General features: G+C 47.3%; 2 protein-coding genes across 5 annotated transcripts in view; both read right to left on the reverse strand.

The window, feature by feature from the left end:
- The window catches only part of NUP42 (nucleoporin 42), a 17,306-nt gene extending 10,557 nt beyond the window's left edge, over positions 1-6,749 (reverse strand). Inside the window, exon 1 of the mRNA XM_075587131.1 lies at positions 6,423-6,749. Coding sequence (XP_075443246.1) covers positions 6,423-6,573 — 151 coding nt within the window. The 5' untranslated portion in view covers positions 6,574-6,749. The remainder of the gene's footprint in view (positions 1-6,422) is intronic.
- A 2,128-nt stretch (positions 6,750-8,877) lies between these two features.
- Positions 8,878-24,294, reverse strand: part of KLHL7 (kelch like family member 7) — a 33,237-nt gene continuing 17,820 nt past the window's right edge. For 2 of the 4 annotated variants that reach the window (XM_075587132.1, XM_075587134.1), the window contains exons 5-11: positions 21,878-22,053; positions 20,381-20,555; positions 19,170-19,312; positions 18,770-19,010; positions 18,143-18,344; positions 14,129-14,226; positions 8,878-12,536 (exon numbers count right to left, since the gene is read on the reverse strand). In XM_075587132.1, the coding sequence (XP_075443247.1) occupies positions 12,241-12,536; positions 14,129-14,226; positions 18,143-18,344; positions 18,770-19,010; positions 19,170-19,312; positions 20,381-20,555; positions 21,878-22,053 (1,331 nt within the window). In that variant the 3' untranslated portion in view covers positions 8,878-12,240. Of the gene's footprint in view, positions 12,537-14,128; positions 14,227-17,330; positions 17,599-18,142; positions 18,345-18,769; positions 19,011-19,169; positions 19,313-20,380; positions 20,556-21,877; positions 22,054-24,294 lie in introns of those variants that run through there. The other 2 variants (XM_075587133.1, XR_012799259.1) reach the window with 2 other exon arrangements.

A 24,294-nucleotide genomic window follows, 5' to 3' on the forward strand; every position in this document is an offset into this window, starting at 1 on the left:
AAACGCGTAGGGCTGGTGACGTCATCACGTTTGTGTCTGTGTATTTGGCGTTCCTGGCATCCTTGCACTCTGGCTGGCGGCATTTTCAAGTGCTAGCAACTACTGCATGAGGGAGCGAAGGACGTGTAGGCATTGATTGCTGTCTTGTGTCTGCTCTTGCGAGGGTTGACCACACACACGGTGCAGTGTGTGTGTGTGTGTGTGTGTGTGTGTGTGTGTGTGTGTGCACCGTGTATACATTAATGTGAGTGTTTCTAAAGTAAATACATTTTAATTTAAAAAGAAACAGACTAGCCAGGGTACATTAAGCTGGAAAAAAATGTGCGGTCTCTTCCGGTATTTCCTACACTTCAACCACTGTATATGTGAACCCCTTCTTATCTCTGAATAAGTAAAAAGAGACTATATCTGCACACTGTCCCGGGGGGGGGGGGCTGTATACCTGCACACTGTCCCGGGGGGGGGGGGGCTGTATACCTACACACTGTCCCGGGGGGGGGGGGGGCTGTATACCTACACACTGTCCGGGGGGGGGGCTGTATACCTACACACTGTCCCGGGGGGGGGGGGGGGCTGTATACCTACACACTGTCCCGGGGGGGGGGGGGGCTTTATACCTACACACTGTCCCGGGGGGCTGTATACCTACACACTGTCCCGGGGGGGGGGGGGGGCTGTATACCTACACACTGTCCCGGGGGGCTGTATACTACACACTGTCCCAGGGGGGGGGGCTGTATACCTACACACTGTCCCGGGGGGGGGGCTGTATACCTACACACTGTCCCGGGGGGGGGGGGCGGGCTGTATACCTACACACTGTCCCGGGGGGGGGCTGTATACCTACACACTGTCCCGGGGGGGGGGGGGCTGTATACCTACACACTGTCCCGGGGGGGGGGGGGGCTGTATACCTACACAATGTCCCGAGGGGGGGGGCTGTATACCTACACACTGTCCCGGGGGGGGGGGCTGTATACCTACACTGTCCCGGGAGGGGGGCTGTATACCTACACACTGTCCCGGGGGGGGGGGGGGGGCTGTATACCTACACACTGTCCCGGGGGGGGGGGCTGTATACCTACACTGTCCCGGGGGGGGCTGTATACCTACACACTGTCCCGGGGGGGGGGGGGCTGTATACCTACACACTGTCCCGGGGTGGGGGGGGGGCTGTATACCTACACACTGTCCCGGGGTGGGGGGGGGGCTGTATACCTACACACTGTCCCGGGGTGGGGGGTGGGGGGCTGTATACCTACACCCTGTCCCGGGGGGGGGGGCTGTATACCTACACACTGTCCCGGGGGGGGCTGTATACCTACACACTGTCCCGGGGGGGGGGGGGCTGTATACCTACACACTGTCCCGGGGGGGGGGGGGGGCTGTATACCTACACACTGTCCCGGGGGGGGGGGCTGTATACCTACACACTGTCCCGGGGTGGGGGTGGGGGCTGTATACCTACACACTGTCCCGGGTGGGGGGGGGGGGCTGTATACCTACACACTGTCCCGGGGGGGGGGGCTGTATACCTACACACTCTGTCCTGGGGGGGGGGGGGGGGCTGTATACCTACACACTGTCCCGGGGGGGGGGGCTGTATACCTACACTGTCCCGGGGGGGGGGGGGCTGTATACCTACACACTGTCCCGGGGGGGGGGGGGGGCTGTATACCTACACTGTCCCGGGGGGGGGGGGCTGTATACCTACACTGTCCGGGGGGGGGGGGGGGGCTGTATACCTACACACTGTCTCGGGGGGGGCTGTATACCTACACACTGTCCCGGGGAGGGGGGGGCTGTATACCTACACTGTCCCGGGGGGGGCTGTATACCTACACACTGTCCCGGGGGGGGGGGGGGGGGATCTGTATACCTACACACTGTCCCGGGGTGGGGGGGTCGGGGGGGGGCTGTATACCTACACACTGTCCCGGGGTGGGGGGGGGGGCTGTATACCTACACACTGTCCCGGGGTGGGGGGGGGGGGGCTGTATACCTACACACTGTCCCGGGTGGGGGGGGGGGGCTGTATACCTACACACTGTCCCGGGGGGGGGGGGCTGTATACCTACACACTGTCCCGGGGGGGGGGGGGGCTGTATACCTACACACTGTCCCGGGGTCGGGGGGGGGGGGGGCTGTATACCTACACACTGTCCCGGGGTGGGGGGGGGCTGTATACCTACACACTGTCCCGGGGTGGGGAGGGGGGGCTGTATACCTACACACTGTCCCGGGGTGGGGGGGGGGGCTGTTTACCTACACACTGTCCCGGGGTGGGGGGGGGGCTGTATACCTACACACTGTCCCGGGGTGGGGGGGGGGGGCTGTATACCTACACACTGTCCCGGGGTGGGGGGGGGGGGCTGTATACCTACACACTGTCCGGGGTGGGGGGGGGGGCTGTATACCTACACACTGTCCCGGGGTGGGGGGGGGTCTGTATACCTACACACTGTCCCGGGGTGGGGGGGGGGGGGGCTGTATACCTACACACTGTCCCGGGGTGGGGGGGGGGGGCTGTATACCTACACACTGTCCCGGGGTGGGGGGGGGCTGTATACCTACACACTGTCCCGGGGTGGGGGGGGGGCTGTATACCTACACACTGTCCCGGGGTGGGGGGGGGGGCTGTATACCTACACACTGTCCCGGGGTGGGGGGGGGGGCTGTATACCTACACACTGTCCCGGGTGGGGGGGGGGCTGTATACCTACACACTGTCCCGGGGTGGGGGGGGGGGGGGCTGTATACCTACACACTGTCCCGGGTGGGGGGGGGGGGGCTGTATACCTACACACTGTCCCGGGGTGGGGGGGGGGCTGTATACCTACACACTGTCCCGGGTGGGGGGGGGGGCTGTATACCTACACACTGTCCCGGGGTAGGGGGGGGGGGGCTGTATACCTACACACTGTCCCGGGGTGGGGGGGGGGGGGCTGTATACCTACACACTGTCCCGGGGTGGGGGGGGGCTGTATACCTACACACTGTCCCGGGTGGGGGGGGGGGCTGTATACCTACACACTGTCCCGGGGTGGGGGGGGGGGCTGTATACCTACACACTGTCCCGGGGTGGGGGGGGGGGCTGTATACCTACACACTGTCCCGGGGTGGGGGGGGGGGGCTGTATACCTACACACTGTCCCGGGGGGGGGGGGGCTGTATACCTACACACTGTCCCGGGGTGGGGGGGGGGGGGCTGTATACCTACACACTGTCCCGGGGTGGGGGGGGGGGCTGTATACCTACACACTGTCCGGGGTGGGGGGGGGGCTGTATACCTACACACTGTCCCGGGGTGGGGGGGGGGGCTGTATACCTACACACTGTCCCGGGGTGGGGGCTGTATGCCTACACACTGTCCCGGGGTGGGGGGGGGGGCTGTATACCTACACACTGTCCCGGGGTGGGGGGGGGGGGCTGTATACCTACACACTGTCCCGGGGTGGGGGGGGGGGCTGTATACCTACACACTGTCCCGGGGTGGGGGGGGGGCTGTATACCTACACACTGTCCCGGGGTGGGGGGGGGGGGGCTGTATACCTACACACTGTCCCGGGGTGGGGGGGGGGGGGCTGTATACCAACACACTGTCCCGGGGTGGGGGGGGGCTGTATACCTACACACTGTCCGGGGTGGGGGGGGGGGGGGCTGTATACCTACACACTGTCCCGGGGTGGGGGGGGGGGGGCTGTATACCTACACACTGTCCCGGGGTGGGGGGGGGGGGGCTGTATACCTACACACTGTCCCGGGGTGGGGGGGGGGGCTGTATACCTACACACTGTCCCGGGGGGGGGGGGGGGCTGTATACCTACACACTGTCCCGGGGTGGGGGGGGGGGCTGTATACCTACACACTGTCCCGGGGTGGGGGGGGGGGCTGTATACCTACACACTGTCCCGGGGTGGGGGGGGGGGCTGTATACCTACACACTGTCCCGGGGTGGGGGGGGGGGCTGTATACCTACACACTGTCCCGGGGTGGGGGGGGGGGCTGTATACCTACACACTGTCCCGGGGTGGGGGCTGTATACCTACACACTGTCCCGGGGTGGGGGGGGGGGCTGTATACCTACACACTGTCCCGGGGTGGGGGGGGGGCTGTATACCTACACACTGTCCCGGGGTGGGGGGGGGGGCTGTATACCTACACACTGTCCCGGGGTGGGGGGGGGGGCTGTATACCTACACACTGTCCCGGGGTGGGGGGGGGGGCTGTATACCTACACACTGTCCCGGGGTGGGGGGGGGGGGCTGTATACCTACACACTGTCCCGGGGTGGGGGGGGGGCTGTATACCTACACACTGTCCCGGGGTGGGGGGGGGGGGCTGTATACCTACACACTGTCCCGGGGTGGGGGGGGGGGGCTGTATACCTACACACTGTCCCGGGGTGGGGGGGGGGGGGCTGTATACCTACACACTGTCCCGGGGTGGGGGGGGGGGCTGTATACCTACACACTGTCCCGGGGTGGGGGGGGGGGCTGTATACCTACACACTGTCCCGGGGTGGGGGGGGGGGCTGTATACCTACACACTGTCCCGGGGTGGGGGGGGGGGCTGTATACCTACACACTGTCCCGGGGTGGGGGGGGGGGCTGTATACCTACACACTGTCCCGGGGGGGGGGCTGTATACCTACACACTGTCCCGGGGTGGGGGGGGGGGCTGTATACCTACACACTGTCCCGGGGTGGGGGGGGGGGGGCTGTATACCTACACACTGTCCCGGGGTGGGGGGGGGGGGGGCTGTATACCTACACACTGTCCCGGGGGGGGGGGGGCTGTATACCTACACACTGTCCCGGGTGGGGGGGGGGGGCTGTATACCTACACACTGTCCCGGGGTGGGGGGGGGGGGGCTGTATACCTACACACTGTCCCGGGGTGGGGGGGGGGGGGCTGTATACCTACACACTGTCCCGGGGTGGGGGGGGGGGGCTGTATACCTACACACTGTCCCGGGGTGGGGGGGGGGGGCTGTATACCTACACACTGTCCCGGTGGGGGGGGGGGGGCTGTATACCTACACACTGTCCCGGGGTGGGGGGGGGGCTGTATACCTACACACTGTCCTGGGGTGGGGGGGGGGGGGCTGTATACCTACACACTGTCCCGGGGTGGGGGGGGGGGCTGTATACCTACACACTGTCCCGGGGTGGGGGGGGGGCTGTATACCTACACACTGTCCCGGGGTGGGGGGGGGGGCTGTATACCTACACACTGTCCCGGGGTGGGGGGGGGGGGGGCTGTATACCTACACACTGTCCCGGGGTGGGGGGGGGGGGGCTGTATACCTACACACTGTCCCGGGGTGGGGGGGGGGGCTGTATACCTACACACTGTCCCGGGGGGGGGCTGTATACCTACACACTGTCCCGGGGGGGGGGGGGCTGTATACCTACACACTGTCCCGGGGTGGGGCTGTATACCTACACACTGTCCCGGGGTGGGGGGGGGCTGTATACCTACACACTGTCCCGGGGTGGGGGGGGGGCGCTGTATACCTACACACTGTCCCGGGGTGGGGGGGGGGCGCTGTATACCTACACACTGTCCCGGGGTGGGGGGGGGGGTGGGGCTGTATACCTACACACTGTCCCGGGGAGGGGGGGGGGGCTGTATACCTACACACTGTCCCGGGGAGGGGGGGGGGGCTGTATACCTACACACTGTCCCGGGGAGGGGGGGCTGTATACCTACACACTGTCCCGGGGGGGGGGGGGCTGTATACCTACACTGTCCCGGGGGGGGGGGGGGCTGTATACCTACACACTGTCCCGGGGGGGGGGGGCTGTATACTTACACACTGTCCCGGGGGGGGGCTGTATACCTACACACTGTCCCGGGGGGGGGGGGGCTGTATACCTACACACTGTCCCGGGGGGGGGGGGGGGGGGCTGTATACCTACACACTGTCCCGGGGGGGGGGGGGGGGGCTGTATACCTACACACTGTCCCGGGGTGGGGGGGGGGGGCTGTATACCTACACACTGTCCCGGGGAGGCGGGGGGGGGGGGCTGTATACCTACACACTGTCCCGGGGTGGGGGGGGGGGCTGTATACCTACACACTGTCCCGGGGTGGGGGGGGGGGCTGTATACCTACACACTGTCCCGGGGTGGGGGGGGGGGCTGTATACCTACACACTGTCCCGGGGAGGCGGGGGGGGGGGCTGTATACCTACACACTGTCCCGGGGTGGGGGGGGGGGCTGTATACCTACACACTGTCCCGGGGTGGGGGGGGGGGGGGGCTGTATACCTACACACTGTCCCGGGGTGGGGGGGGGGGCTGTATACCTACACACTGTCCCGGGGTGGGGGGGGGGGCCTGTATACCTACACACTGTCCCGGGAGGGGGGGCTGTATACCTACACACTGTCCCGGGGGGGGGGGGGGGCTGTATACCTGGTGGTTGCTGTTGATGCTGCTGCTGGTACCGCTGATGTGCGTGGTATTGGTATTGGTGCCGCCCCCCTCCGCCATCTCTCGGGTGTTCATTCCAGCACTTGTCCCCGAACCGGCAACGGCCCTGCGCGAAGAAGCTGCAGATCACCATAGTACCGCGAAGTGACGTCACTCACCACGCGACCATAACACCGCACCACTATATGACGTCTAGTCAGCGCGACGCCGCCCACCCCGACTCCTGGCTGGGCCACGTGGGGCTGTCCCGGAATTTTGTTGTGACAGTGGCATGTCGCGCGCCCCTCCTCCCGGGATAGGAATCCAGCCCCAGCTCTGCAACTCCTCATATTGCAGACAGTGGGCATGCGTGGCAAGATTTTCCAGGGGGAGATTGCGTTTACCGATCCAATTGGAAGTGGAGCCCCCTCCAGTAGCGTCTTCATGGGGCCCGGTCCCAGCCACATGATTGGTGACCACAGTGATCACGTGTTTGTGTTCCCAGAAGACCGACAGCTCCTGAGCGCTGCTGATCTTTTGGCCGCAAAAGGGGGTTAACACAACATTTTGGTCTCACACATTTCAGTTTTTGGCGGTTTAAATATCTGATATAAGAAATGTCTCGTTTGTAGCACGCCTGAACTAAAACTAATAGAGCCCGGTTTAGGCTGCGCTTATAGTGACAGCGACATTGCATCAAAACAAATGCATTGCCGCGGTCGCATGCGCTTATAGTAAGCGCGACGCATTGGTCGCGATCGCTGACAGTCATCTCAATTTAATTTTTCCAGCGACCATTGCCTGATGTCGCTGGTACTTAAGGCTACGCTTATAGTGACGGTCGCTGGAAAATCAAATAGAAATGACTTACCGCGACCAAGCCGTCGCGTTGCGCTTACTATAAGCGCACACGACAGCGGCAATTAATTTGTTTTGCCACGACGCTGTCACTATAAGCGCAGCCTAAATCTAGCAGTGCTGCCTGTGATACAAATGCACTTGCGCATCTTCCACATGTGTACATGCACGTCTAGAAGTGATTTTCAATCAAGTGCATGTTTCACAAGGCCTGGGTCATACACATGGAGGGGAGAGAATTCCTAAAGCGTCAGGCTTATGTGAGCGAGAAGAAAGAAAAATACAGAAAATTAAAATGTGAGATTAGATTGTGAGCGCTGTGGAGCAGGGACTCCTTTTCCCAAGTGTCACTTCTATGTCTGAAGCACTTTTTCCCATTACGTGCTATTTGTATTTTTTGTTAGTTATATGATTGTCACGTGTATTATTGTGAAGTGCTATGTACATTAATGGCACTATATAAATAAAGATATACATACATAAAATGGGTGATATATAGATCATGTTCTTAAAAAGAAATCCGTTTTTGGATGGGACAGCACCTTAAATATATCAGATGTCAGCTTCCAAGGACCTGAATAAGGGAGAGTTGGGGGAACTCGACCACAAAAATGCATATTAATGAACGTGTAGAGAAGTTTAACAGACAGACTCCACTGAGCTTTGACACTGCTCGAGGTTAAAATCAGTGATGGACATCAAATCAATGAGACTTGCATAAAATAATAGCGTTGACATGTGTGATAAGTGTTTTGATCCCTATGCTGCCAAATGGAGTAACATATGTATACATTTAGATCAGTGTTTTTCAGCCTACTTTGGTTATGGAACCCTTTAATTATATTGTTAAATTCTGCAGAACCCCAACCCTCTCTAATAGCGCATCTGATTGTATTTGGTACAAATTTTCAATTGACCTGAAAATAGCAGGAAACCCTTTATGAATTGATGCCCGCGGAACTCGTGTTCCTAGGAACCCCTGTTGAAAAAAAATACTGCTTGAAAACATACACCTCTCGACATTTCACAGCAATAAAACAAACCTCAGAAGTAATTCCACCAACCAAAACTTGGAAGAGAAAGGAACAAAAATTTGTTATTTTTGACAACACAGTAGTTTAATGTAAGAACATATTCTTATAAACAGTTAAGATTAGGCAACACAACATTAAGATAAAAAAAAAAAAAGTAAAATGTGATTCAGAAAATTAAGACAATTGTATAAGCACAGTCAGTAATGTCTTAGCTTACAAAGTACTGCACTGAAGGATTTCTGAAGAAAATACAATATCACTAAGGATCTTAAAAACAGAAATGAAAATGACCAGCTCATTTCTTCTTGAGTATCCCCCTCTCTCCTGTTGTGTATTCTCATGCATGGCCTTCTAACAGAACAGAGATTCAAAATAACCATTAAGCACGCGCAGTATTTAAATAATAAATACAAATCAGCACCTTTTACGGTCAAAATTACTTTGAGTTATGCAATGCTGTCTAAACTCATTTATCATTGAATTTGTTACCGATGCAGTCGTGTTGACTTTGTTTGTACATACACTATTTCTTTTACGTTTCCGGTTTCATTCTGATCACGTTGAGATTATCCAATTCAGTTTGGACAAATATTGATGCAAAAAAAAAAAAAAAAATATATAAAAAAAAATTGAGGCATCATTAACTACTGCCAAATTGAGAAGTTAAAAGCACAGCTTCATAATGTACAAATGCAGCTCTGCAATCACCACAAAGTATTTTTTTTTTTGGAGCCACTTACAAAAGCAGTGTAGCTGGGATTCACTAACCTCCGGTATGGGACATCGTCCCAGAATCCTGCAGTAACTTGCATTGATTTGCTGTATTGTTGCACAGTAACCTAGATCAGTCTCGCCATATGCATCGATGACATTTGATGTTGCGCTGTTTGAAGTTAAGCTTCTGAGACTTTAAAAACTGAAAATACTAACTATATTAACCCTTTTTTGCTTCCAACAATGCATTGCTATGTAATGCATTACTGCACTTTATGGCGATGGACGTTTTTTTACCTTTAAAATTATGATAAAATGGCCTTCTGGGACCAGATTACCAATATAACAGTAAATAAGGGTTAGAAAGAGACCTGTGCCATTAACTGATTTAGTGTTACATTTACTAAGCAGTTCCAAGCCATTTCACACACACGAGATCCCATCCTTATGAATGTTATGTAAAGGGGTGTTATGGCTTTAGTTAGGTAAATATGGGTCTCATTGTCTTGCTGGCACTGCCAACACGGATAGCCTCTGTAGAACAGCCTGTAAACCATGTTTCTTACGTTTGACCCTCATCACGGTGTTGAAATTGACACCAAGAGAGACGCACTGAAGATTTTTGCAGCAGAAAACAGTTAAAATAAATAAAAAAACAGAAAACAGGTGCTGGGCAAATAGGGATAAAGTAGCGTCATACTTTGGCAATGTGAAATGCATGTTCATAATGTCTCTTAATACTGCATATGAGCCTTGCTGTCAATTTTAGGGCTATATCAAACTTGCTACAAGGCCCCCTTAATCCTTACCTGCAGTACAATACTGGATTGGCAGGCATTGTGTTCGGAAATGCTTTCTAGGCACCTCCATATGTAAAAGTTACCATCTTGCCATTTACAAAGAAACACAAACACTTTCCAAAGTAAAAATAAAAAAAATTACATCAACTAGATCATAAAGAATTGTACATTTTTTTATGTTAGATAAATGGTAAAGACCAGTTTTAAATGAACAAAAAATATTTTTCGGGGTTCTTTCGCTATGCCTCATTTGAAAAGCTGTCCCACCTGAAAACCAAAGAACAACAACAATGCAGCAGTTCATGAATTTGGAGCACAAATTGCTTCATGATTGATGGATCTGATCAAAATAAACTTAATGCTCTCCTAGCATTTAGGTCACACTACATATCCAACATGTTTCACAGAAAGATGGAAGCTCTATGATGTAGAAAATGCATTGCAGGCTTCCCTGGCATGGAAAGGGTAACCTTTCACACAGCAAACATGCAAAGAGGTGATATACTCAGTTGCCTAATGAAAACAGTCTTTCCTAAGGAGAACATTTGTGGCTATGGGTGTTATTCACTAGGGGGCAGGTGACTTTACCGCACAGGAAACACTGTATTGCCAGAAGGGTCTTTCCTTCCCTGATATATAAACATTAGAGCGTTTTCTTTGGAATGAGATTCTCCTCTCTCATGTGGCAGATGGATAAACACAACCCCCCTTCCCCCTCTCTCCCTACAATAACCACGCTGTTCCTCTGAAGCACCCCAACACAAATCGCAGGGCAGGAGCGACCCTCCTCTCTGATTGGCTCCCTGGCGCACCTTGTGACGCATCGCCGCACGGGATCACAATCCTGTTGTAGCCCCTGCTGGCAGACGCGTCGCAGTGAGCCAGGAAGCGAGGCGTCACCGGGGACAGCCAGGAAGAAGGTAAGGGGCTCGTGAGAAGCGGTCGAGTGCGCCGCCGGTGGAATGACCCAATGCAGAAAAAGAACTTGTGCATATCTAACAATCCATTTACTGTTTAACATACTTCACTGCAGAGCAAGTCATTCTGTGAGAAATAGTGAGGAGGATAGAAAATCACATTGTATTTACCCAGTTTTTACTGCAATTACCACAAATAATTTTTCCAACTCTACCAAATTAAAATGACCTGTCCAACACATGCCCTGCCCTCTGCTAGGCACTACCCTTCAGCAGGTACAGTGGTGGCAGGCATAGGAGGCCACAATATGCCAAGCAGAAGAAGCACAGAAGGACGAGGGGCCTGCTTAATAATATTCCCTTCTACTGTGCACTATTACATGGCCCTTGCTGGTCGCCTTTTCACTCCAGGACAGTGGGACAGCCTCCATTTAACAAAATAAATGTGTATCTGGTGCTCGTTTTCTGCTAGTATTGAAGCAGGACGATTTTGATAAAAAGCCACCACAGATCTGTAAATGTAAGGCCAGCTTTCACTCAGCTTGCCTTCCTTCCGAAACAATGTAGTAATATTGTACACTTGTGACCTGTGCCACTGGCGACTGTGGTGAAACATTACACACTATAAACAATTGGAGATGACGATTGAATTTAAGTGGTAATCTTCATGAGGTATAACGGATATTACGCTCTAATATTATGCTCTAATAGACAATGGGGGTATATTTACTAAGTTGCAATAGTGGTAATCGGAGCACTATTGCACAGAAACTCATATTGACAGTAGTTCCCGAACGGCACTATCACAGCTTAATCAATAACGCCCAATTACCGAATTCACCCCTGTAGCTTGTGGACAGGTCTGCAGTGCCAGAGACAAAAATCTGCAAATACCAATTGCACAACTAAAAAAAAAAACTACGCAAACGATTTAAACCAGCAAGGCCACAAAGCAACGTGCAATGGGGTTGCAATAAACTTAAACTGTTCAATCAAGCAAAACCTACTGTGACATTTGTTTCATAATTTGTAGCTAAAAACATTTCAGATTTAGGCCTGAAAAACATACCCTGGAAAGTACAATAGCGCATACATGTGGAACTTGCACAAAAGGACAGAATGTTTCAGTAGTACCCAAAGTGCACCGATGTACGCAGAATTGTGAACCAGCGCTGAGGAAACACACAATGGTAAACATCTGTAGAGAGCCTTGCCACAAAAGTTTACATCAATGTTTTTCTCCCGACACTGGCATGATGGATTTACCGTCGCCATTTCCAAGTTCCTCAATAAAAATAAAAAGCAACGTAAAAATAGTTAGAGAAGCGTCAGTGTCACGTTCCACAGATGTGCTTTAAGAGAACATGCCTCCTCATTCGCCCAGCTGCAGCTGAGCGTTACCAAGCTGGTACCACCAATCTAGAAATGTGTTTCACACAAACGACAAACACATTATTTCAGTCTGACAAGAGTGGTACAATCTTTAGTTCTCCAGCCTTCATGTTTCCAGTGTTTCTTCATTTGCTCCACACGTGTCAACCACGCAGATTAGGCAGCTGGTCACTGGGAAAGCGCGGACCTTAGAGTTGGCTATCCACTTGTCTGTTTCTGTGTTGTACTCCAGGATATGCCCTAACCGGCCCACGCCTTGGAAACCGGCCAGAACGTAAATAACAGAGCTCACGGCTGCACATTTCACGGTTACACCTTTCCACGGCATCGGGGAGACCATCTTCCATTCGTTCATCTTGATATCATAATACTCCACACTGTCCAAGCCACCTGAAAAAAAATCTCACAAAGAAATATATCATCACCACAGAGCCCTCTGGCAGGGAAGGGGTTACAACAGATGAATGTATTGCAGGCATTTAGCATATATTTAAAAAAAAAAAAAAAAAAGAAGGGGTAAGAGAAAAGCTCAAAAAAAATGGTCCTCAAAATGTAACCCAATCATTTGTTTGAATGAAATACTATTACACTATTTCTTGCTCTGGCAAAATACAGTTTATCAAGTAAACAAAAACCTGATTTTCCTGTCTTAAAGCAGGAATCCCACAATTCCCGGTAAAATGACAGTAACATTAAAAGATGGCTGCTCTGGTAATCCAATAGGAAGCTGCCATGTCATGCTCTGATTACATTGTGGCTTCTTATTGGCCAATGGGAGTGAAGTTTTGATAGAAACCAATTCAATTTTTTAAGCGCCAGGAAAATAAGCTTAAAAAGAGGTAAATATCTATATTCTGATTCTGTTAAAAAGAAATAAAAATAGGGGCAATTGCTTCATTTGTAGTTCACTGCCCAAGTAGCACAGATGGTGTAAATTTAGTTTGTCAAGAACAGTAGTTCACAATCTTTCTTTTGCATGTTGACATGCCTTGTTCATTTTTTTGGTTTTTTAAATATACCCTTTGCGTTTTTATATTATTTCGTTTTTATTAAACGTCATTCGAGTTGGGACATCTCCAGGAGTTGAACCCTGGTACCTTGCTTTCTATATGGCCATATTGATAGTATATTCTATCTGCCACCAAAGAAAATTCAAAGACTCAAAAAATACTGATATCTCAGAGTACGGACAATAATAAATATTAAAAAGCGACAGCTATTCCTGCTGTAGGATCTTTGCTAAATAATGTACTCATTTTAAAATGTGTGTTATTCATTTTTTTTAATTGTAAATTTGAATGCAATGTATATATTTGTATACTGTATCAGTCAAAGACTGAGCCACTGCTTGATTGAGCCACGTGTGCTGATGCTGGGATATTCTTATAACCTGTTAGGGGGGTCCTGAGTACTAGAGTTGCGCACTCCTGGCCTGGAACACTGCTGAGACACATCAGACAATCACTTAACTGTAAGCTCTCCCGGGCTGAGATTCTCTTCCCTTTCATGTTCTTTTATGTGTGTTGCACTTACTCCATTATAAATCCCAAAATACACAAAGTGCTGCGTACATTGTTGGAGCTATTTAAATAAAACTATTCATATGTTTTTTTTTTTAGGCATGTAAATATTTGTATCACATTTTATTTTACTTTATTTTGAACTGAATATATCGAGTGTTTTTTTTGGTTAAGAATAGGAGGCCACATCTTCATTGCTGTAGGTGTGGGATGCAGAGCTGCTCGGTTGCAGCCTTCAGCACAGTCAGTGACAGGGATGAAAACCGAAACGTAAAAACCTCCAATTTGTTTAGGAGAAAGTAAATAGAACGGGGAGATGCAAAATACTTCTAAACAAGTCAGAAAGTAAAGTAACTTCTAGTGTCACAGCTGCCTTGCTTTGAAGAAGGGACACAATAGGTCATTTGAAAAAAGTTACTGAAATAAATCAGCGTGGATAAAAATAATAAATATATATAGATAAATATTAAATACCTAAGCCATTTTGGCCACCAATAGCGAATATTTTGTCTTTTACGAACACCAACCCATGGTTTTTTCGAGCTTCTATCATGGGACACAGGTCAGTCCACCTAAAAAGAAATAAATCCTGTTACAATAAAAAACAAATGACAGTATATCTTAGTCAAAATATGTCACAGTATGGAGCATGCTTGGAGATCTATTTAAACATTGAAATGCAAAAAGTACACCTTGATCGAACACAATTGGGCAAAAGAAACTATTCTAGCCAGAGAAACCTGTAATGAACTCTCTACTTTCCCATCTCACCTTTACTTATGTTCTCCAGTGTATAAAATATCTGTCCCCTATTTAAGATCTAGTATACACCTATACACACACTGATCAAACTTCTGTATAATCATGCCAGCTTACAGTACAAGGACACAAAGCAACCAGGTCCAAAAGAATGAAAGAGCCGTCCCTGGTAGTGTTTCTGGCACTTTACTTCTGTTAATCATGCTCCTAAGTTTTGTATATTCAAATTACTGGTACTGCCTATTTATTTTCAGCATATTTGTTTAACAGATTTAGAGTTGTGCGTGGAGAGAAAGACTTCCCTCTACTTGTTCAATCATTTTCCTACATTAGGTTCCTTCACTACGAAACGAATCAGGCTTTTTCATGGGTGGGAACTCACAGGAACCGAGCTCTACTATTTTGTTGTATTCTTTATCAACAAGAAACTCCATGTAGTGATTATGATATTAAGAATGGTGCTAGAATATGGACTAGGAGGATATCAATGCCCTTCCCTTATTTAAAAAAGGTGCTAATTCCTAGTAGCCGAGTGAACAAATAAAAAATTCCAGCGCTAAAGACTTCACACAATAGTCAAATAATTTTTTTTTAAAAACAATTGTTTGACAAGATACATGGAAGATCTTTTCCTAAGAAAAAATTCTTATAAAATAATACCACCCTCCAGGGAAATACTGATCCACAAAAAGGACTTTCCAAAAAGTCCCAGTAGTGATTACAAAAACAAACAGGAGCGCAACTTCTCACAGGGTATAAAAGGATAAAACAAATAGTGCAATAGGTTAATAAATACAGAAAAAAGTAAAAATTTGACAATACACTCACAAGTGTAGGTAGTTTTCAAGCTCTTCAAAATGAGTGCTGCATACTCTGTGTTCTGTATGGTCTTCCAGATATACCTCCGAATATAAGCGGAACATACACAGAGCAAAACATTTTTGTTACGCTCAGTATAAAATCAGAAAATGGATTAAAAACACCTCACAAGCGGTTGGTAGAAGTCGGCACGTCCTTTCTAACTTCACGCCAGAGTCCTAGACCCCGCTCAGTCTCAGACTTCTCTCTGCGTTTAATTTTTACGGTAGACTTTTTTATTTTATTTTTTATACATTCTCGTTTTCAAATATTAACCACCTTTTATTGGAAGGTTTAAAAAAAACAAAACAAAAAAAAAACAGCTTTTTTTGGGACTAGCAAAGAAAGGATATATCCATGTGTACCATATATTAATTTAGTATATATTTTTTAGATATCTGATCACCGATTTGTCTTTTTTCATCATGTAATGGACCATTGTAACTCTTTCCAAATAAGGGAATCGGTCTTAATATATATTACAATAGGTTATAGAAGAATTGATGTTAGTATGTCCCATTTAAGATTACCTTGTTAATAATACAATGTGTTTTTGTATTTGTATATCCCCACGTATGTATTTGAGGTTTATAGTTAAGAAATGCACACACACACACACACACACACACACACACACACACACACACACACACACACACACACACACACACACACACACACACACACACTACAGAAAAGGAGAGTACTCGCGTAACGTAACAATTGGCAATCCTACCTGGGTGCACTGTGGTGGATACACAAAACAAGCCCTCTTAGAAACTCAAATTGATAAAACAAGATTTAGTTCACAAATCAACGTTTCGGTCCAATTCTTGAAAGGTCCTAGACTTGGACCAAAATGTTTATCTGTGACTACAATCTTTTTACATCATTTTGACTTCCTGAGAGTGCCTGTTTAAACTCTCCATCTATGTGTCATAGTCCGTATTTGATTTTCATGGCATACGATGTTTTTAAAACGATATCAATTGATGATATCATCGGAGCACAAACGCTTAAATATGGATTTCAAGAGCAACCTTGTATGAGCCCCAGAGGAAGCTGGTAGAGAGCTTCTGATAAGGAGATGTAGAGGAGAGAGCACGGAGACCAACATCGGAAGTGACGTCATCCACTTCGCCGAGGTCTGTGCAACCAGACCGAGGAGACGCCGAGAGAGGTCTGGGACTGTGGGGAGTCTAGGACTCCGGCGTGAAGAGTCGGAAAGGACGTGCCGGCTACTCCCAACCACTACCATATGTTTATACGTTTTAAACCTTAACACATTTGTGAGAGTTTTTCATTCATTTTCTGATTTCTACTGAGAGTAAATTATGTTTTGCTCTGTGAATGATCCACTTATATTCTGAGGTATATCTGGAACACCATACAGAACGCAGAGTATGCAGCACTCATTTTGAAAAGCTTGAAAACTACATAGTTGTGACTGTATTGGCACATTTTAAGCATTTTTTTTCATATTTAGAAACATATTGCACTATTTGTTTCTTTTTTCATTTTATACCCAGAGAAGTTGCGCTCCTGTTTGTTTTGGAATCCCTAGTAGCCGACCTAAAAAGTTACAAATGTAAGCATTCTTAAATATATACTTTAACTGTGCATACAATGTCTTGTATATATACCCTGTTCATTTATGTTACTGTATTTGTAACCATGTATTATTTGTCTTAACTCTGTGCCCAGGACATACTTGAAAACGAGAGGTAACTCTCAATGTATTACTTCCTGGTAAAATATTTTATAAATAAATAAATAAATTCTTAAATGAAAGACTTGTCTGCTTTTGTTTAGCTGGAAATTAAGCACAAACCATGTGCTTTGTGGCCTCTGAATAGGAGAGTGCTAGTCCGTCAATCAAGTGTTTCCTCTAACCTTATCCCACTCTATTAAGACACAATAAAAGCAGGTGCAGCCAAGGTTGTGTAAACTCTTGATACACAAAGTGACAACACCCAAAAGGGAGTATAGCTCAAACCTCTCCCAAGATTCATTTTAACAGTTTTACAAACTAACTAAAACATCATCTAAAAATACTTACAGGAGAGGAGTCACATTATGTAGCTTAAAGCAACAGTTCAAGCTGCCGTTTATAAAATAAAAATAAAAATAACTAAAACCCACTACACAATGATAAGTAATTAGCTAAGTTGCCAATCGATCCGTTCTCCTGCGATCGATCGGCGAAGATTCGGCTTGGGGGTTCATTAAATGGCTGTCAGTGCAGCAGAAGAGGACCCAAGATGCAAAGTTCTGTGGGGAAGATCATGTTTCAGAAGAGGAAGGGGATGTGACTTTGTAAATGGTTGCTATAGGAACAAAAAAATATGTGTTACATAATACACTAAAAATGTCTTTACATATTGATATATATATATATATATATATATATATATATATTTTTTTTTAATGCTACAATTATTTTTTCATAGTACAGAACTGATTTATTAAAAAAACAAAAAAAAAACACATGTAGGATATTGCTTGAACTGCAGCTTTATAAAGGCATCACCCAGATTAACCCTTAAAACACATTACTGCCATTAGTACACTAGTCCTAGGAGGAACTGCCACTTTAAAGTAGGATTATTTATTGTAGTTTATATAAATACTAACTTTATTTCCCTTGCCATGTGAGTAAAGCTGCAGTCCCCCTTACTCAGCCCACATTAGTTTTTACGCTGACTTTTACAGCATTATCCCCTCACTTGCTGTGAATTTTGTTTTCTTTGTCACAGAAACTTAAAAAAAAAAAAAAACACAATGTATTTGTGTTTTCCTGAAGGCCTGTCAGAAATGCCCCTTCTCAGTTTATTCTCAGTCATGAGCATGTCTAGTGTTGGCCATACGCACGTTTCTGTCGCTGGATCATACACTTCGCAGCAGTTTAATACCCTGCCAGAGACGTTGTTCCCCAAGCTTCCTCCACAAACATAGATGAGCCCGTTGGCTTCCACCATCCCGTGGCTGCAGCGCTGGGTCAGCATGCTGGGCTTTGTTAGCCAGCTCTCCGTCCTTGTATCGTAGCACTCAAACAAGTACAGAGCAGAATTTCCTAGTAAAGGGGAGGGAAAAAAAGCTTTGCATTAGGCTTCTTTAACACCGCTGGAGAGGCCTACACACACATTGGGCAACCTGTTGCCCAAACGTAAACTCCCCTCCCACCAGGTTGGAAACCAGTGGGTTACAGTTACCCTTTCATTTCTACTATTAAACATGCCTTTAAATTTTTTTTCTGAATTGACGTGACAAAATTATATTTGTAAAGCAGCAATGCCACCTCGAAGTACTGCCTCATGAATTGCTTTAACCTGGTCTGTGGTAATTACGAAGGGCTGTCCATTTTATTCTGAGGGGCGCAGCTGCAGACATATCCTGCACCCTTATTGATGTGAATCCTAGAACACCCTAATGACTTTGGTAACCCATAAAGTTTCTTGGCTCCCTATTATTTATGGGGGAAATAAACAGGTATCTCACCCACTTCGGAGCCCCCCGACGTGTAGATCTTGCCCTCTGCGGCACAGGCAGCTAGGCTGTCTCGGGGTGTAGGAGGCCCCAGTTTAGAGTACCAGGAGTCCTTCACCACATTGTAACAATCCATCCTCTTTATCGGAAATAGCTGCGAACCACCCAAAATATATACCACGTTGTCCCAAAACACACAAGCCGCATCTCTACGTTTCTCAAAGGGACATCGAATGTCAGTCCAGTTATAATCCTGTGAAAATAAAGACAAACGGTCAGTGCCCAATATTGTCTCAACTTTTTTCGCAGTGTTGAAACAAGTACATGCGCCATCTTCACCAAACTAGAGACATATTGTGGACTGATTACTGATAATTGCTGATTAAAACATCTGCATTTGAGGTTAATTTACCTTTGGATTAAAGTATCTACAGGACTGGGGCTGTGACCCCCCGAACAAAGCAATCCGATAATCATGTTTTTTTCGACGTGGTCTGGTGCCATCTACGAGTTCTTCTCTGTCTTCTGGAGAGAGCAGGTGATAGCGCATCCCGCCTGCGAGGGGAAAGAATCAGCACTGGCATGTCATTCCAAATGGAAGCGAACAAAAACAGGTACACCGTTTAGTAACAGGATCCTGTCAACGCGTATCCATCACTGCACACTGTAATATCCCCTCCTACTATCTCACATATTATCCATGAATAAAACTGAACTTTAAATGGGGCAGTAATCTTCTCAACTCCCCCCACCTCTCAAGTTAAAATTCTTAGATGGGGACGGGGGAGGGAGAATTGAGTAAGAAAGGGGGGGGGGGGGAGTACGAGGGGAGGTAGAACAGTGGCCTGCCAAAACATTTGTGCCCATTTATTGGCACGCCTGAGAGAAAAAAAAGGAAGGTTGGCCACTCCTGTTCTGAAATAACACGTATAGTCTTTCAAACTGAAGTGATGTGTTGGTGACGCTATAAACAGATATTTGCATATTGTCTTTTTTTTCTGATTTTAGCACCGTATTGAATATATTGGTGCAATAAAGATAATTTAGGTGCTATCATGTTTCTTATTAGCAGAAATCTGTGCCCTGCCTCATCAAATGAAAAGCAAAAAATGAACACAAGAGGAAGATGAACCAGTATTACAAGCAGAGATAGTCAACACAGAACCACCTACCTGTAACAGAACTGTTTTAGGTTCCTAGCTAAATAGATTGCAAGAAACATAAATTATAATATTACATCCATTTAACTATTACCTGATAAGTTCTAACAGTTAATTGGAGGTTACAAGACATAAATTGAAGCCCCCAAGCTAAACGCAAGAGGGATATATTCACTATAGTCAGTGACAGGGGGATACCATGTATCACTGAATATAGAGCAGCAGGAAGAGGGAGCTGGAGCATTTGTGCAAGGACATGTGTTCACGTATACTTCTTTTAAACATGTGTGAACTCTTTTAATGGATCTCACTTCCATGAAGATGGTAGCCTGGTGATAGCAGACTAAAGACCAAGTATTACACCCAAAGTCCACAAATGTCTGTATAGGGAAATAAAAGACAAGTTCCCCAAATGTTTTTACACTCCAATATACATGGCATGTGGACAAATGCCTTCACTTACTTATCACCATCTTTAGGCATTCTGGGTTGTCCTGTATCAGAGGCTCAGCTTGCACAGTTTTGCTTAGAAAGTTCTTGGAAATGAGCGGAAACCGGACTTTAGCGAGAATGTCGACCATGTATGGCTGGCGGTTTGGCTCATCATATTTCAACCATCTGACTGCTGCGTCATACACCTACCAAAAATACAGTCATACAAATGCAGAAGTGAGGGTAATACATACATACATACATACATACATACATACACGTATCTCTCACTAGAGAACAAGGGCAATCTGTACACTTCAGTGAACAATACCAAGAACCCAAGTCAATAAAAAAGAAGCATAAACTAATACAAACTAATAGGTACATAAAGCAGACTAAATTAGATGGCTAATTGCATGGTGTTATCAGATATATCAGATACAATACCAGAGGACAGAAGGGGTTTGTGAATAACAGCTCGACTTTCCAAAACTAGTACATTTATATTTAATTTGCATTTTGAAATGACATTTTGTGGGCAATGCATCAATGTAAAAAGTATGTTGTGGTGCAATGCTCCATGTTTTCCTTTTAGTTGTGTTAAAGGCTGCGTCCATAGAGCCTCAGCCCGTGCTCCTCCGCGCTGACGCTGAGGCTCGCCTGCCCGGTCAGGAGCGATTTCAAGGACTGACAGGTGAGCCAGCGTGTGCGATCGGGGGGGGGGAGGGAGCGGGGGGCGGGGAAGTGAAGTCGTTGGGCCAATAGCCCGCGACGCGCCGACGTCACGGCACCGTGACGTTGACGCTACTTCGCTGTGATTGGTGGTTTTCGGCCAACAGCGCGCATGGAAACAGTTCTGCTGTCGGCTGAAAATCCTAGGGCCTCAGCACGCCTACGGACGCTCGCGGGAGCACCGTCTAAAGACATCCTCATTGAGGATGAGGGGGCTCATCGCGGAGCGTCCGCAACGGCTCAGCGCGGATCCCCCCTCTATGGACGTAGCCAAAGGGAGAGAAAAAAACCCCCACTTCTTTTTGGATGTGTTATCTTTTTTTTTAATAGATCTAGTACAGATGAAACGGTTAATTGCCAGAGGGGCAGCAGCACAAAAGAGCCACGGCCACTCGCGATCATGTGACCATTTCAGGGATCGCTCTGTTACTCATGACGGAATGGAAGGGGGGAGGTCTCCCCTTCTGTTCCCCTGGAGTACCAGACCCCATGATGTAAAAGCTACGGGGCACCCAAAGTGTTAAGCAGAGAGGTTTACTTAATTCACTTCAGACCAAGTGGATTTCTTTTGTAGAAAAGAAAGCGCAATATAGGATGTAGAACCTGATAAATCTCATAACAGGCATGCAGGTAACTGTTCCTACTGCCTCTCCCCAAATCGTAACCCGTTGCAGATTAAATTAATATTGCAGCTTGAAAATATCAGTTTTTCTCCAATTGCCTTGTTACATCTTAACTATGAGGAAAAGTATATATTATTATTAAGCTCCTCTTTCAAACAATGTAAAGACCATACCTGATCCTCTGCACGGACAGTCAGGGTGTCCTGGTTCAGTAAATGAGTGACGCGTTTCACATCAAGTTGCAGAAACTCATCTGTTTTGTAAACTTCAGTGAAATGCTGGTGGATGAAGTCATCTGCAGTGGCTTTCAGCTCCGGGCAATCGAGGCATTCTGCCAACACGCTAATACCTAACAACACATCAAGCAAAAAAGAGTGTGCAAGGTTCTAGATCATGCTAATAAAGCCAGTTTATCTAGAGAAGATCAAGAAAAGAGAGTAACTTCATTCGCTAGCATATCTTTTACAAAACAAAGCTTTCAGGCCCATGCTGGACTCTTGATAGGATTACAGAAACAGAGATAGTCCTACTTACCAGACCCCTATAATAGTGTCATGTATCTAGTTCTCATGGTGCACTGCACAATTAATTCTACAGACGCACAATATACGTGGCACAAAGCGCTTGCAATAAAATAGTTTTGCCAAGTGAAATCCTGAAAAACATTTATAGTGGCAAAATCCTAAGCAGTAATATTTTTGGGTCCCTGTTCCTTTACTCCTTTTCTAAAACCGAGTTACTTTACCATTACCCGTTGTGATGGGAAAGACTCTTGAAGTCCCCCATTGTGGTAGGCCGGGGCTGTTTTGGCAGGTTTCGGATACAGTAATAATTTTCTGAGTATTATTAGTATTTTGTTAACATAAATGGGCACATGGCCCTTATAGAAATAAAAAAAGAAAAGCCTAGCTCCTTTCGGACACTTACTAACGTATTGCTGGTTAAGGAACCAACTAACAAACCCTACCAGGCCCATTTCAGGTGCAACAATCCTTCCCTGCTCACTCCTGCAGTCTGTGCAGAGAGGGTGCTTCTCAAAGTGCAGACTCTGGTTTCTTCCAGTGATACTTCCATTCACCCTGAGAGCAGCAAAGATAATCTCCTCCAAACACTGAGCTACCATATGCTCTGTTGCTTACGTGTTTTTATAGCAGCCTGACTGAAGTAGCTGTTCTCAGGATTGTTACTCTTCATGTTAAGATCTGCTCCAGGATTTCCAGCCACCAAGAAATCCTGGTCTGGATTTTTATTTTCTCTTACTCGTAAACCCTAGCTCGCATCCTGTCAGTTGGGCCTTCTGCCAAACCACATATGAGATGCACAAGACATTATTTTCTTGTTTACAGCAGATTGCTAAAAGTTATACTCTGTTATTTATTTACCCACAGTGGCTGCCCCCATAACTGGGGAACATGCCAAGCATAAACCCTTTCACTGCCAGAGGACATTGCTCTGCAAAGGAAAGCTTAGTTACATTAAATGGAAAACAATACGGGCCCAAGCCTGTTATACATAAACTAAGCAGTTGTGTAGATATGAAGGCTACTTCTAGATATGCTGAAGGGACGTAGTGTTACTAGAACAGTATTATTTGATAGTCAAATTCTAGTACCAGAAAATGTAATTCACAGTATCAGAAACCTACAGGGCAACTTTCCTTTCAACTCAGGTTAATCTGCTACTGACACGCACGCACGCACAAACGCACACACACACACACACACGATAACCTGCTTTAAAGGGCATTGCACAGAGCTTGCTTTCAAATAGGCCATATTGGAGGTGACTACACCTTAAACATATGTCTGTAAAAACACTATTGCTGAGGTAGTGCTCATAAATTATATGCAATATAACTACTAACGGCTAATGACAAAATGTTAAATAACAGGCAGTAACCATTTGAAATAAACTACAACATTTGTAACAAATAACTGTTGGGCATTAAAGAGTAACATATCAGCCATTAACACAGGGAACCTCTCGTAACCTCCACAGGGCCTGAGGGTTCCTTGTAACATGATGAAAATGACCGCACCATCCTGAACCGACTTTATCTTTATGGGAACATATAATACATATATTTCTGCTTAAGTTGGGTGTGCTGTGCAGGATCTTGCCAGGTGAGGCAATCGGTTTGAACCATACCTGCAATTTCCTTACTATGTTTCAGAAGAAAGTCGGCATATTACAGACTACACTGGTGTCTGCGTTTGTATACGACTACATCATTTTTCTAGAAAGTACAAATGAGGAGGAACCCCAATTTCCATTTTAGCATGCAAGTGATTCATCTTTTAGCTAGGTACTCTTTCCTATAGCTTTAGAAATGATACAGTGATTCCAAAGTTCAGTGATCAGAGATGATTTATATATAAATATTCCTCCAAAAGCAGAAATCTTCTGGAAATAGAAGTATATCCTCAAAATCCAGATGTGGCAAGATCTCACTCTGCAAAGATAAATATATTTCTCTAGCGTCTTCACCCGGAGCAGATGTAAATCAGGTTGATAAAGTCTGACCTCCACATTCTACTTCTTGGGCTTTGTATTTACATAGTGGAAGTGACTGGAGAGTGGAGATACAGAC

Source organism: Ascaphus truei, chromosome 2, assembly GCF_040206685.1.
Source record: "Ascaphus truei isolate aAscTru1 chromosome 2, aAscTru1.hap1, whole genome shotgun sequence".
Classification (NCBI taxonomy): domain Eukaryota; kingdom Metazoa; phylum Chordata; class Amphibia; order Anura; family Ascaphidae; genus Ascaphus; species Ascaphus truei.